Source organism: Salvia miltiorrhiza, chromosome 1 (genome assembly GCF_028751815.1).
Source record: "Salvia miltiorrhiza cultivar Shanhuang (shh) chromosome 1, IMPLAD_Smil_shh, whole genome shotgun sequence".
NCBI classification, from domain to species: domain Eukaryota; kingdom Viridiplantae; phylum Streptophyta; class Magnoliopsida; order Lamiales; family Lamiaceae; genus Salvia; species Salvia miltiorrhiza.
This window is the reverse complement of record NC_080387.1, coordinates 74,851,837-74,864,952: the sequence shown is the minus strand read 5'-3', so window position 1 is coordinate 74,864,952 and position 13,116 is coordinate 74,851,837. Positions and strand designations below refer to the sequence as shown.

At 41.9% G+C, this 13,116-nt stretch overlaps 2 protein-coding genes across 2 annotated transcripts; both read right to left on the bottom strand.

Moving 5' to 3' along the window:
- Positions 1-6,726: 6,726 nt before the first annotated feature.
- LOC131006184 (pentatricopeptide repeat-containing protein At4g39530-like) lies at positions 6,727-9,403 on the bottom strand. Its single transcript, XM_057933365.1, has one exon. It carries the CDS (start codon positions 8,845-8,847, stop codon positions 6,901-6,903), a length of 1,947 nt encoding a protein of 648 aa, XP_057789348.1. The 5' UTR covers positions 8,848-9,403; the 3' UTR covers positions 6,727-6,900.
- A 398-nt stretch (positions 9,404-9,801) lies between these two features.
- Positions 9,802-12,461, bottom strand: LOC131006185 (copper transport protein ATX1-like). Its single transcript, XM_057933366.1, has 3 exons — positions 12,215-12,461; positions 11,380-11,455; positions 9,802-10,204 (listed from the first exon to the last, which is right to left on the bottom strand). Exons 1-3 carry the CDS (start codon positions 12,221-12,223, stop codon positions 10,056-10,058), a joined length of 234 nt encoding a protein of 77 aa, XP_057789349.1. The 5' UTR covers positions 12,224-12,461; the 3' UTR covers positions 9,802-10,055.
- Positions 12,462-13,116: the final 655 nt, after the last annotated feature.

Sequence of the window (13,116 nt, the reverse complement as noted above, 5' to 3'; positions counted from 1 at the left end):
CAAAACAAGACGCAGCGGCATCGGATCAAAAAGTGCTGATGACCAAGATGGACGCCATATTGGCAAAGCCATCCATCGATGGGTCTTTCAAGGGTGACTCTGGCGATATGAGCCATGACTCGACGCGAAACACACCACCGTCAGCGACACCAGTGCAGAAGATGGATCTACCCAGTTTTGATGGCCCCGACGCTCGAGCATGGCTAGCACGAGTGGAGCAATATTTTCTGGTTCATGAGACACCCGAAAATCAGAAGTTGAAACTTGCCATGATCGCGATGGCGGGCCCAGCGATGTCATGGTATCAATTGTTGAGGCGGAGAATTCCTTAAATTGATTGGCCAACATTTACAGAGGAATTGTTGATTCGTTTTGGCGACGAATCAATTTTGAATATCTACGAGTCCTTAGCCTCGGTCAAGCAAACGGGCTCATTGGAGGATTACATAGCAGCCTTCGAAAATCGAGTTTCCCAGATTCCAGACTTCTCAGATATCCATTATATGGGATTTTTCCTAAGCGGGCTGAAGAGAGAATTGCGCGCACAGATACAGGATACAGTCATTAAGGATTATTCAGCGGCTATACAAACTGCTCGAAAATTGGATCATGCTACCCCGTTTGTCTCGGCTTCTTCGCGTCCAATTCCTACTTCGAGTAACTTCTCCCGGCCAGTATACAGCCCGCGCCCGCCCTTGAGCGCGATAGCCAGACCATATGCGCCGACAAGTACTTCGTCGATTGGCTCACCGGTTTCCTCTACTCCAAAAAACCCGTGAAACTTTAGGCAGATGTCGGAGACTGAATACCAGAAACACCGTGCAGCTGGCACATGTTTTCGGTGCGGGCAGAGATATAGCCCAACGCATCGTTGTCCGCCCAAAACTTTGAATGTCTTGATTGGAGAGGAATCAGACGAACCTCTCGACGACTCCCTTGTACTCGAGAACCCAACACCGGAGGTAGAGGCGGCTGAATCGGCCGATATGCAACTTTCTGTACTTACCACTTTTGGTTTCGACGGTCCGCAAACAATGAAATTGGTGGGTGAGGTCGAGGGTCGCCGACTAGTGCTGATGGTCGATAGTGGAGCCACTCACTGCTTCATCTCTGAGAAAACTGTACAGGAGCTAAATTGGCCGGTGCAAAAGGCATCCGCATTTTCTGTTATTCTGGGTGACGGCTCACGAGTAAATGCTAGCGGGATCTGTAAGGATTTTCCCCTTGTCTTGAATTCTGAACTATATCCTATATCGTGTTATGTGTTTCCTTTGAGCAGCGTGGATATCATATTGGGAGTTTCTTGGCTCGCCACCTTAGGCGAGGTTAAGGCTAATTGGGCTAAAATGTCGTTGCAATTCACCTTGCATGGACGACAACAGAAACTATTGGGGGATCCTTCATTATCTCGCCGAGTCTGTGAACGGCGACAACTGTAGTCTTTGGAAAAAGGGGACATGTGTTGGTGGTTGTGGTCGATGTCGGGGGGATCAGTATTAGACCAATTCGGAATATCTGAGGGTTTGTCAGATGCAAAGCGGGCAGATCTGTCCGCTATCATTTCATCATTTCCAACAGTCTCCAGTCCGCCGACCGGACTGCCACCGTCACGAGCACAAGACCACCGTATTGAGTTGCAACCTGGCACACAACCCGTATCAGTACGCCCGTACCGATATAATCATATTCAAAAAGATGAGATGGAGCGCCTTGTCGCAGAGATGCTTGCTGCAGGTATTATACAGCCTAGTACTAGCCCGTATTCTAGCCCGGTGTTGTTAGTTCGAAAGAAAGATGGATCGTGGCGTTTCTGTGTGGACTATCGAGAACTTAATAAACTCACGGTAGCTGATAAGTATCCGATCCCTGTTATTCAAGAGTTATTGGACGAGTTACATGGGGCACAATGGTTTTCTAAATTGGATCTTCGAGCCGGGTACCACCAGATTCGGGTAGCTAGTGAGGATATCCCCAAGACAGCCTTTCGGACGCATTCGGGTCATTATGAATTCTTGGTGATGCCGTTCGGTCTCACCAACGCACCAGCCACTTTTCAAGGATTGATGAACGACATATTTCGACCACATCTCCGAAAATTTGTTTTGGTTTTTTTTTACGACATCCTCGTCTACAGTCATACCTGGGCAGATCACCTACAACATCTTGATGTGGTATTTCATATTTTAAAATATCAGGAGCTGGTGATTAATCCTAAGAAATGCGTGTTAGGCAGACAAGAGGTGGAATATTTGGGGCATGTAGTGTCGAGTACAGGAGTTCGGATGGATCCCGCAAAGATTTCTGCTGTACTTCAGTGGCCAACGCCCACCACGGCTCGCGGGTTACGTGGATTTTTGGGCTTAACAGGGTATTACCGCCGGTTTATTTCAAACTACGGCAAGATTGCCGCCCCACTGACGGACTTACTTAAAAAGGAAGCTCAAACTCGATGGTGTTGGAACCCTGAAGCGGCTATAGCATTTACTGAGCTTAAACAAGCGCTCACATCAGCCCCTGTCCTCAATACGCCTGATTTCTCAAAGGAGTTTGTTGTGGAGTGTGACGCGTCGGGACGAGGAATAGGGGCGGTACTTATGCAGAACAGCCGACCGATTGCTTACTTTAGTAAAGGATTAAAGGGGCGGTCATTGTCAAAATCTGCCTATGAGAAAGAGTTGATGGCTTTGGTCTTAGCAGTTCAACATTGGCGACCGTATCTACTTGGTCGTCGTTTTACGGTGAGGATAGACCAAAGATCCTTGCGCCATCTTCTTTCTCAAGCTCTCACCACACCGGCTCAACAAAATTGGGCAGCGAAGTTGCTTGGCTACGACTTCACGATTGTGTACAAAGAAGGTGGGCTGAACCGAGCGGCGGATGCATTGTCCCGTCGTGATGAGGAAGGAGATAATGGCAAGGAAGGGGAATTATCTGCCATAACTCTTCCTAACTGGATGGATTGGGCGAAGTTGCAGGACGAGATCAAGAAAGACCCGAGTTTGGGCATTATTATTGCAGCATTGCGGGACGGCGAGTCAGCACCCAAGCATTATGCTCTGTCGCACGGAACACTATTTTATAAGGGACGCCTTGTAATTCCAGCGACTTCAGATTGGATTCCGAAACTCCTCCGAGAATTCCATTCCACTCCCACCGCTGGTCATTCGGGAGCATATCGCACCTATCGTCGTCTAGCCTCTAATGTGTTCTGGCCCGGCATGATGCAGTGTGTCACTAAGTTTGTGGCGGGCTGTGAGGTATGTCAGCGTAACAAATCCGAAACAAAATCCCCAGCTGGTATGTTACAACCTCTGCCTATTCCTTCGGCTGTATGGGAGGATATAAGTTTGGATTTCATCAGTGGGCTACCTCGATCTGGGGGCGTTGACTATGTGTTCGTGGTGGTGGATCGATTCTCTAAATATGGCCATTTTATATCCTTACGTCATCCATTCACTGCCAAGTCAGTTGCGGAAATTTTTGTTAAGGAGGTGGTACGTCTCCACGGTATTCCTCGTTCGATCGTTTCGGATCGAGATCCTATTTTCCTCAGCTCTTTCTGGCGGGAGTTGTTCCGAAGCTCTGGCACCACTTTGCGCATGAGCTCAGCATATCATCCCGAGACCGACGGACAAACGGAAGTGTTGAATCGTTGTCTTGAAACCTATCTGCGTTGTTTTTCTTCAGAGCAACCAAAGTTTTGGAGTAAGTGGCTCTCTTGGGCTGAATTTTGCTATAATACTGGGTTCCACACGGCGGCGGGTACCACTCCTTTCGAAGTTGTTTACGGAAAGCCACCGCCCCGTATCGTGAGTTTCTTGCCATGGGAGATACGTGTACAGGCTTTAGCTGAGTCTCTTCGTTCTCGGGATGAGATTTTGTCACAATTGCGATTTCATTTGGAAAGAGCTCAGCAACGTATGGTTCGAGAGGCCAACAAACACCGTCGGGATGTGGAGTTTGCTGTGGGAGACTTGGTGTTTCTTAAGTTCAGGCCTTACCGGCAGTCCACTTTATTTGTGGCTCGGAATCGAAAGTTGGCACCACGTTTCTTTGGGCCATTTGAGATTGAGGCTCGTATTGGTGCTGTGGCGTACCGTCTCAAGCTTCCTCCAAATTCTCGTGTGCATCCGGTTTTTCATGTGTCGCTATTGAAGAAGGCTGTGGGCGATGTCCAGGTTATTCCCTCCTTACCAGACGATTTATTATCCGTTGATCCACCCTATGAGCCAGAGGCAGTGCTGCAGCGTCGTTCTGTGCCTCGGGATGGCGTTTCCGTGGATCAAGTGTTGGTGAAATGGCGTGGTTTTGGCAATGACGAGACGACGTGGTTGGATGTATCTGATGTGCGCGGTCAATTTCCTACTTTCAGCCTTGAGGACAAGGCTGTTTCGGCGGATGAGGCAATTGATAGTGAGAGTTTGAAGCCTGCGTGGAGAGTTTATACGCGTGGAGCGCGTAATGTGGTTAATTATTAGTTTTGAGTTATTCAGTCTTTCGTTATATTTTATTTAAAGTTAGTTTGGGCTTAAGTGCTTGGGCTGTGTTCCAGCACGGGCTTTTAGTTTAATTAAAGTCAGTTTGGGCTTAAGTGCATGGGCTGTGTTCCAGCATGGGCTTTTAGGGTTTTCTTATTTAAGTTAGATTAGTATTTTCTGGACGGTATTCAGAGATTAAGAGAATTAGGGACAGCACCTCGCTGTAGTGGCCTCGTGAGAGGAGTTCTTCATATTATTCAAGAGTATTTCTATTTCAATCATCTTACCTCTATCATCCGGGGTTCAAAGTGGGAAGCGCAGGAGGGAAGTTTTATGAAACTCGGGTTTCTTCTAATTGAAGACAGTGATTTGGTGCAATGGAAACCGGAATTTGGAAGCTTCCCTGATCTTACCTACCTAAGCATGAAACATTGCTACAAACTAGAAGAGATCCACTGGCCGTCGAAAATTTCACTCAGATCGATTGAATTAGTGAACTGCAATCCTATAGCTTTGACTTGTGCCAAGCAATTACAACTGAGAACATATGCTTCCATTGAAGTTACTGCCTCTTCTTCTTTTGACGAGAAACCCATTGCTATCAAGTTTAAAAGGTTAGTATTGCAACTGCTCATCAATTCATGTCCTAGTCTTAATACACATTTCAACTTAATTATGGGATTTTAAATTCTATTTATGCTCAAACTATACTTTAATTTAAATTTTGTTGCTATATACTCCCTCCGTCCCACTATAAGTGGCCTATTTCCATAAATGGAAAAAATCAACCCTTAAAAAAGTGTAGGTCCCACCACTTTTAACCAATTTACACCTTCTCCTTAATTCCCGTGCCGAAAAGTTTTGAGCCACTTATAGTGGGACGGAGAGAGTAAAAGATTCTCTGTCAAAGTGTTTTACATTGCTACCTTTGTTTTTCTTATTAGTTAGTCCATGAATGAGGATTTCTTATGTTGCTTGATTATCCTTCAAATATTTATATATGCTCACACCTTATATTTATCTATTAATTTTCAGATATTGGTATGAGGAATGAGGATATAACAGAGTCGGAAAGGTGATACACCATGTGTTTATAGCTTCAGTCGTTTTATTATTGGGTTGTATCCTGAATTTGGGAATTGTAAATTATTTTGGATTTTGATGAGGATTAAGCTGAGTGGATTAGTATGTGATTAAAGGACAGTAATCTTTGTTGTTATGCATAATTGTTGTTTTGTTTTGGTGTCATCATTAGGTTTGAATTGAATTGTCAAGGACGTGTGAGCTCCAGGTACCTCTCGGCTCTCGCCCCAGGCCTCGATTAGGACGACGGTGGCGCCTTCGCTCCAACAATCCTCTCGGCCGGCGGCGGAGCCAGGGGTTTTCTGATTCTGGATGGGGAGAGCGAGGGTGGTTGAATCGGGATTGTAGAGAGAGAGAAAGGGACGTGTGGTCCAAAATATTTTTCTTTATTTTTTTATTTTTTCTCCCTATCAAAACGACATCGTTTTGAACGCGTGGCTTGCGACTGTGTAATAAATGCCACGCGTAATGCCATGTAGTTTAAAATAGTGTCCACGTCATCGCCGGTCAAATATAAGAGTGGTTAGAATTTTCGCCGGGTGCAAATTGCAACTAAATCAAAAGGTCATGTATTCTGGGGCTATTTTTAAAGGTCATGTGCAATATGCAAATCCGGTGAAAGTTCGTGTATATTCCGGCTATTAACCCTAATAATAATAATCAATTTGAAATTTTAATACGATGAGATCATATATGTAGTCGAGTTGAAAATGTTTTATAGGATTAGTGAGTTTGGCTGTTGGATGCTCCCTAAAGAGTAAAGAAATGGATAAAAAAAGGGGGGGAAGATTCTGTTAGTCAGTTATAGTTGGTTGGTTAGTTAGTTAGTTAGTTATTGACTTTGTTTGGCTAAACTTTTTTTTTATTGTTTTGTTAGTTAGAATCAATTTTAGTCAACTATGAGTTTGGCATATGAAATATATGTATTAAGTTAAGCTTTGCATATAAATTGAAAGGATTGGATTGTGTTCTGTTTCTGCTAGAAGCCAATGTGATAGTTAAAGATATAAAAAATTGCGCTAAAATACATGAACTTTTACACCTGATGAACATTTTCGACGAATGATTCGTTAATACATTTTTGTATTATTGCAGTGGAATTTAACTAATGTTCACTACGTCATTTAGGAAGAATTTGTCGTTTAAGCTACGTAGACATTTCCAATTTCTACCTCAATTTTCATTCGTGGAAAATGTTCATCAATTACAAAATCAGAAAGAAATGAAAGATCGTATATGATTTTAAGTTCATGTGAAAAAATAAAAAATGTATAAAAATTCATGTATTATAAAGCTATTACCCCATATTCTTTAACTGCTCAAGTCTTCTCTTCTCCAACTAAGTCCAGCTATAACCAGCTTCCTTCTTCACCGTCTTCTCCTCCATCAATCTCCTCATCTCCGATGCTTCGCTCCACATATCCGAATCGGCATACGCATTCGACAGCATCACATGAGCCGATGCATCTTTTGGATCAATGCATAAAATTTTCTCAGCAGCATATCTCGCCATCTCCAAATCTCTGTTAATCACACAGCCAGATAGAAGGCTTCTCCACACCACCTTATTCACAGCCCCACCAAAGCTCCTCACGAAATCACAAGCCTCTCTCGTCTGCCCCTTTCGTGCCAACAGCCCGACCACGCAGGCCAAGTGATCAGCCCTCGGTGTGATGCCAAACTCCGAAGCCATTGCTCCAAAGTGATGCAATGCTTCCTCCACTGCTCCGGCCTGCCCACACGAAGACAGCACTCCGAGGTATGTGATGTCGTTCGGTTTCACTCCATTCCTCAGCATAGCACCAAAGATTTCCAATGCTTCTCTGGCGTATCCATGCTGAGCATAGCCTCCAATCATGGCGTTCCACGAAACAAGATTCTTTCTTGGGAGTGTGTCGAAAACTCTCCTTGCATCGTGCACTCGCCCACACTTGGCGTACATGTCCACTAGAGCGCTCCCAACCACCACGTTGGCGTCTAGCCTAGGCTTGATCACGCGGCAGTGAGCTTGCTTCCCCCACTCGGCTGCAGGGAGGCTGCCACAGACGCGCAGAAGAGTTGAATACGTGTAGATATCCGGCTCGTGCCCCTCCAACAGCATGCTACGGATGACTCTGGTTGCTACCTCGTAGCAACCAGAGTCGACACAGCCAGCTAGTAAAGCGTTCCAACTAACATTGTCGCACACATCCATCTCAGAGAAGGCCTTGAAGGACTCATCTAAGCAGCCAATCTTCGCGTAGAAATCCAGCAGCGCGTTGGAGACAAAAGTAAACGACTTGACTCCCAACTTCACGATCAAGGAGTGGAGCTGCATCCCGCCTTTGGCTTCCCCATCCCTACTAAAGGCTCCAAGCACGGATGCAAATGTCTGCTCACTCGGTTTCAGGCCAGCCCAAAGCATCTCGTGGAAAAGACCAATAGCCTCTCTGCTTCTACCAAGATGCACACATCCCCCAATCAACGCGGTCCAAGCTGTCATACTCGGCTTCTCTGCCTCCCTCAGCGCCCTCCTCGCCAGCTCCAAATCGCCACATTTTGCATAGAAGTTAACCAAGCACGTGACGACAAATTGATCCATCCTAACACCAGATTTCACAGCCATTGCTTGGATTTGCTTCCCAACATCCAAAATCTGCAATGCAGCACAAGCGTGTAATATGCTCACATACGAAAACTCGTTAATCTTCACCCCAATCCTCAATGACCTCAAGAAGATCCTCAATCCCTCCTCATTCTCCCCACTCTGCGTGTAGCTAGTGATTAGAGACACACAGCTAACAGCATTTGGCTCAGAAATGGTCTCAAACACTAATCTAGCCGGCTTCAACGACCCGCATTTACCATAGAAGTTAACCAAGCTATTATTCACAAAGCTATTAACATTTTCCTCCATTCTACAAATCCTCGAATGTATCTCTTTTCCACTCCTCAACGCCCTTACTTGAGCACAAGCCGAGATAGCTGCAACATAAGTGTAATCATTTGGAGCGATCCCATCTTCAAGAACCATTTCTCTGAAGCAATCTAAGGCCTTTTCCGAGAGCCCCATTTGGGAATAAGCGGAAATAAGTGAAGTCCAAGTGACGAGGTTTCTCGCAGGCATTACGTCGAACAGTTTCTGGGCGTAATCGATGTAGCCGAGTTTCGCGTACATCGTGAGCAAATGGTTGCTGCTTTGGACATCTGGGCCCGACCCGGACACGATGACCCGAGCATGAATTGCTTTGCCATTGAAGATCGATTTTTTCTCAGTGGCTGATCGAATGAGGCGAGGCAATGACATGTGATAGTGTGGTTTCTACTCATCAGCGAGTATTTAATTTTTGGTGACTGTAACATAGCGGTAGAGTTGTTGCGTAGGTGAGTTTTTAAGTCACACTATTATATTTATAATTTAAATAATATTTTTTTATAAAAATACAATTTATTATAATTTTATGAATTATACTCAATTCGAATTAAAAAAATTATATCTGTCTCAACTTTAGATTTATCAATCATAATGATGAATACTCCCTCGGTCCACCAATTCGTGTCTTAGGGGAAGAAGCACTGATTTTAAGAAAAAAATGTATTATTTATTTGTTGAGTGGAGAAAGGGGCAGGACTTTTAAGAAAAATTAATTTATTTGTTAAGGAAATAAATATTAAAAATAAGTAAGACACGAATTGGTGGACGGATCAAAATGATAAATTGGGACACGAATTGGTGGACGGAGGGAGTATTAATTACTAAAATTAAATTAAATGACAAAGTTATTATATTCCCTAATTGGATATAATAAACTCTAGTTAATAGTTATAAAATTAAACTAAAATATATGAAACTGAAATTAATGAAAAAAAGACGAAAAATAATTTTGATTTATTACAAAATTTTGAAACATTGAATAATAGGAGTTTAATTTTGATTTATTACATTGAATGATTGGATTGGTTGTTCACTAGACTAAACAGAAATATATACAGCCCAAAATAATGTTCAAGCATGTTGGGCCAACCCATTTCGTCCTAGTGGGCCGGCCCAAGATGCCCTGCCCTATTTGCCATTTCTACGCTACATATATAGAATTTATTTGATTGATTTAAAATACATTTATTTATGTTAGAATTACCTTTTCTTATGTTATAATTGCATAAAAATTATGCCCAAAATCATAATGTTATACAATCATATAATAGAATCACAAAATCATAATGTCTCAAAATGCATATCTCACAATCTATGAACATTTACTTCATATGCAATACTTCCAAATAAATTTATTCAATTTCATCACATTCCCAAATAAGCCATATCTCCAGCCATCCACTTCCCTTACATCATTTAAAAATCAAAGACATAAATTTATCTTTAAAGACAAGAAAATGAAGGTATTTCAAGATAGGTATAATATGCTTGCAAGAAGCTACTACTTATGACTTACATATATCCTCACCAACACATTATTTCCATGATGTCCAAGTACTCTTGCAACACCACGGAATCGCCTATGCGGACTTCGCTCCCGCCTCGCCCGCCTCCCAAAACGAGGTTGCCTTCCCAGTCTTCGACACGGCCTGAAGAACTGTTTCGGGCGGGATGTTGCTCTTCACGGTCACCTTCTGCTTCTCCAGATCAATGTCGAATGACTCCACACCTGCTCCAAGTCATAACAAGTTGATTCCTCCGTTAATCACGATTCATTGGTCGATCACAGTCGAATTAACAATATTAACCATACATGTGAATTATTAGACGATCAGAAAAGCTCAAATTGTCCAATCCATACACCTATATGGTGGATTAGCGACGCGAGACCTATATAAATATTATCCATCTAATCTATCACCCAAAGTAAACGCCCCATTAATGTGGTAAAGATCATAAATAACAATAATAGTTGCTCTGTTTTCGCGCAATAATTGTTATTAACGCTCACAAACATTCGTAAAACATCTAGCTAGAAGCTGTTTTGATCATTACTACATTCTATAAGACACGGTTTCCTCCTTGTAGCATGCGTATAAGCTCGTTATAGTTATATTTCCAACAGAACACAAAGAAGTAAAAGCTAAAAACTCATAAAACTGATCACTTCGGGCTTTAAGACGGATATGAGTGAAGTTAAATATTAAACGAGTAATCGGAAATGAGAGCAGTGGATAACCACAATCCTGACATTAGAAGGGCCTAAGCTTGTTGGAGGTAGTTTAATTGGAACGTCAAAAATGACGACATAAGCCATCTATATTCGAATTAAAGCAAAGAATCATAATGATCGGAGAGAATGCCTAAACAAAAGTATAACACCAACTCAGCAAATGGAACGGATAACCAGTGAATAAACAAGGTTTATTGACTTATTCTTAAGAATGACGAATCTTGGCTTTTCAATCGATCAAACCTCCTCTCAGTCGGAGGCATTAATCATGCTGCTAATCTATTTGTAGAACTTAGAAAAACCAGTCCGACTACCATGAAACGAAGCTATGAACCACAAGCTGCTAGAAACGAAACAATCCTACTAAAGATTTTTAGTGTCTCAATTGATACTGAGTGGCTAACTGAAAACCACCACCAACAAAGAATCACACTTTAAACTCAAGACAAAGAAGCCCAATGCAGTCACCACGTTTAATACGCATTTTTTTTCAAGTTAATTCAAATCATCCATTGTTAAAGCTAATCCAGCAAAATCAAATATTCACACATAAAGATCTAAGAGATTAATACTGTCTTGCAACCATAAAACTGCGAAAAACATGAATTCCTCGAAGTAAAATGAGCAAGCTCTGCGTTATCATTATAGATATTGAGGATAATGTGACAAACCTTCTGTCTTTCCAAGAACCCTCTTCACCGCTCCGACACAGCCTTGACATGACATGGCAACCTTAAGCTCAACTGTCTGCAATCCAACACAAAGTCAATACACAATCAATAAATATTAATAATCCATCAATCCAAAAACTTGAATATCACCGTTTGCAAACCAAACTCAATAAGTTTAGGGGGTGTTTGGCTGAGCTTATAAGCTCTTGAGAAGTGTTCGGCAAAATAAGCATCTAAACAAGTTATAAGCTGTAAAAATAAGTTCCAACAGTTTATAAGTCTTCAAAAATTAAGTTCCTCAACCCCAATTTATTTTTTCGTAATCCTATAAGCAACAATAATTTCAAAATAATCCTACCTTCCCAATTAATTTCTCTTCAATTTTCTTATATTTATAGAACCTTAATTTGCACCAATACTGGAAATCAAGAAACAACCACATCATTGCTAGTAAAATATTGATAACACACTAACAAAAACAGATTACAAAACAAAAAAAGATTAAAAAATATTGTTGCTTTTGTTAGTAGAAGTTAAATTCAGTCAACATCAGAAGCTAAAACAATTCCTTCCATAAGGAAAAACCAAAGTTATGCAGCAATTAAAAAACAGAGATGCAATCAATAAAGCAGATTTCATCACATAACCTCGTCCACGAATATAAAGTAATAAATTTCCTAATTTTCCAGCCAAAATCCAAACCCCAGCTCAAAATTCTCCCAAAACCTCCGAAAATTCAACATATTCAGTTGAAATCAGAGACGAATTAGCACATGGGTCACCATAAACCACATGAAATTCCAACGATTTCCATAGAAAAATTCAACTTTTTTACCTGAGACATGACGATAAATGTATCGATGAATGTATTGTTGAAGGCGAGCTAGAACTTATTGGGAATGATGATATGATAATGGGATGAAATTTCGGAATAAGGCTGACCAGAGAAAGCGATATTTAAAGAGAAAGGGACAAAAATTGAAATAATTATAAAAAAATTTAGAAAGCAATTTGATTTTGAAATTGATGATATATGTTCTTGACTAAAGTGTGAAATTGAGAATTTTCTTCTAACATTTTAAACTTACTACCATTTGCACCAGTGCAACGCACGAAAAATATTTTATATTTTATTATATATAAAAGAGTTAATATATAGATTTAGTCAGTTTTATATAGTAAATTGAAATTTTGGCCTATTGGATAAAAAATTAAAAAATTGGCCATTTTTTGTGTAAAAGTACAAAATTACCCTTAATATTAAAATTTAAAAATTTAGCCACTCAATAAAAAAAAAAAAAAATTCCACATGCCCTCCCTGCCCAGCCACCCCCGACCCCCCACCCCCCACCTCACCCCCACCCCCACCCACCCACCCACCCCCAAGCCATTTTTTTTTTTTTTGAAGTGCCTCTGCCCAGCCACCCCCGACCCCCACCCCACCCCACCCCACCCCCATCCACCCACCCCCAAGCCAATTTTTTTTTTTTTTTTTTTAAGTGCCTCTGCCCAGCCACCCCCGACCCCCACCCCACCTACCCTCAAGCCAATTTTTTTTTTAACTGCCCCCTGCCAACCCCCCCGACCACCCACCTCCAAGCCAAAAAAAAAAAAAATTAATGCCCTTCGGAAGGAGTTAAAATAAAAATTGGGGGTGGGTTGGAGGGTGGGGGGTGGGGTGGGGGCAGGTAAAAAAAATAAAAATTAACTGTTCCTGGGGAGGAGTTAAAAAAAAAA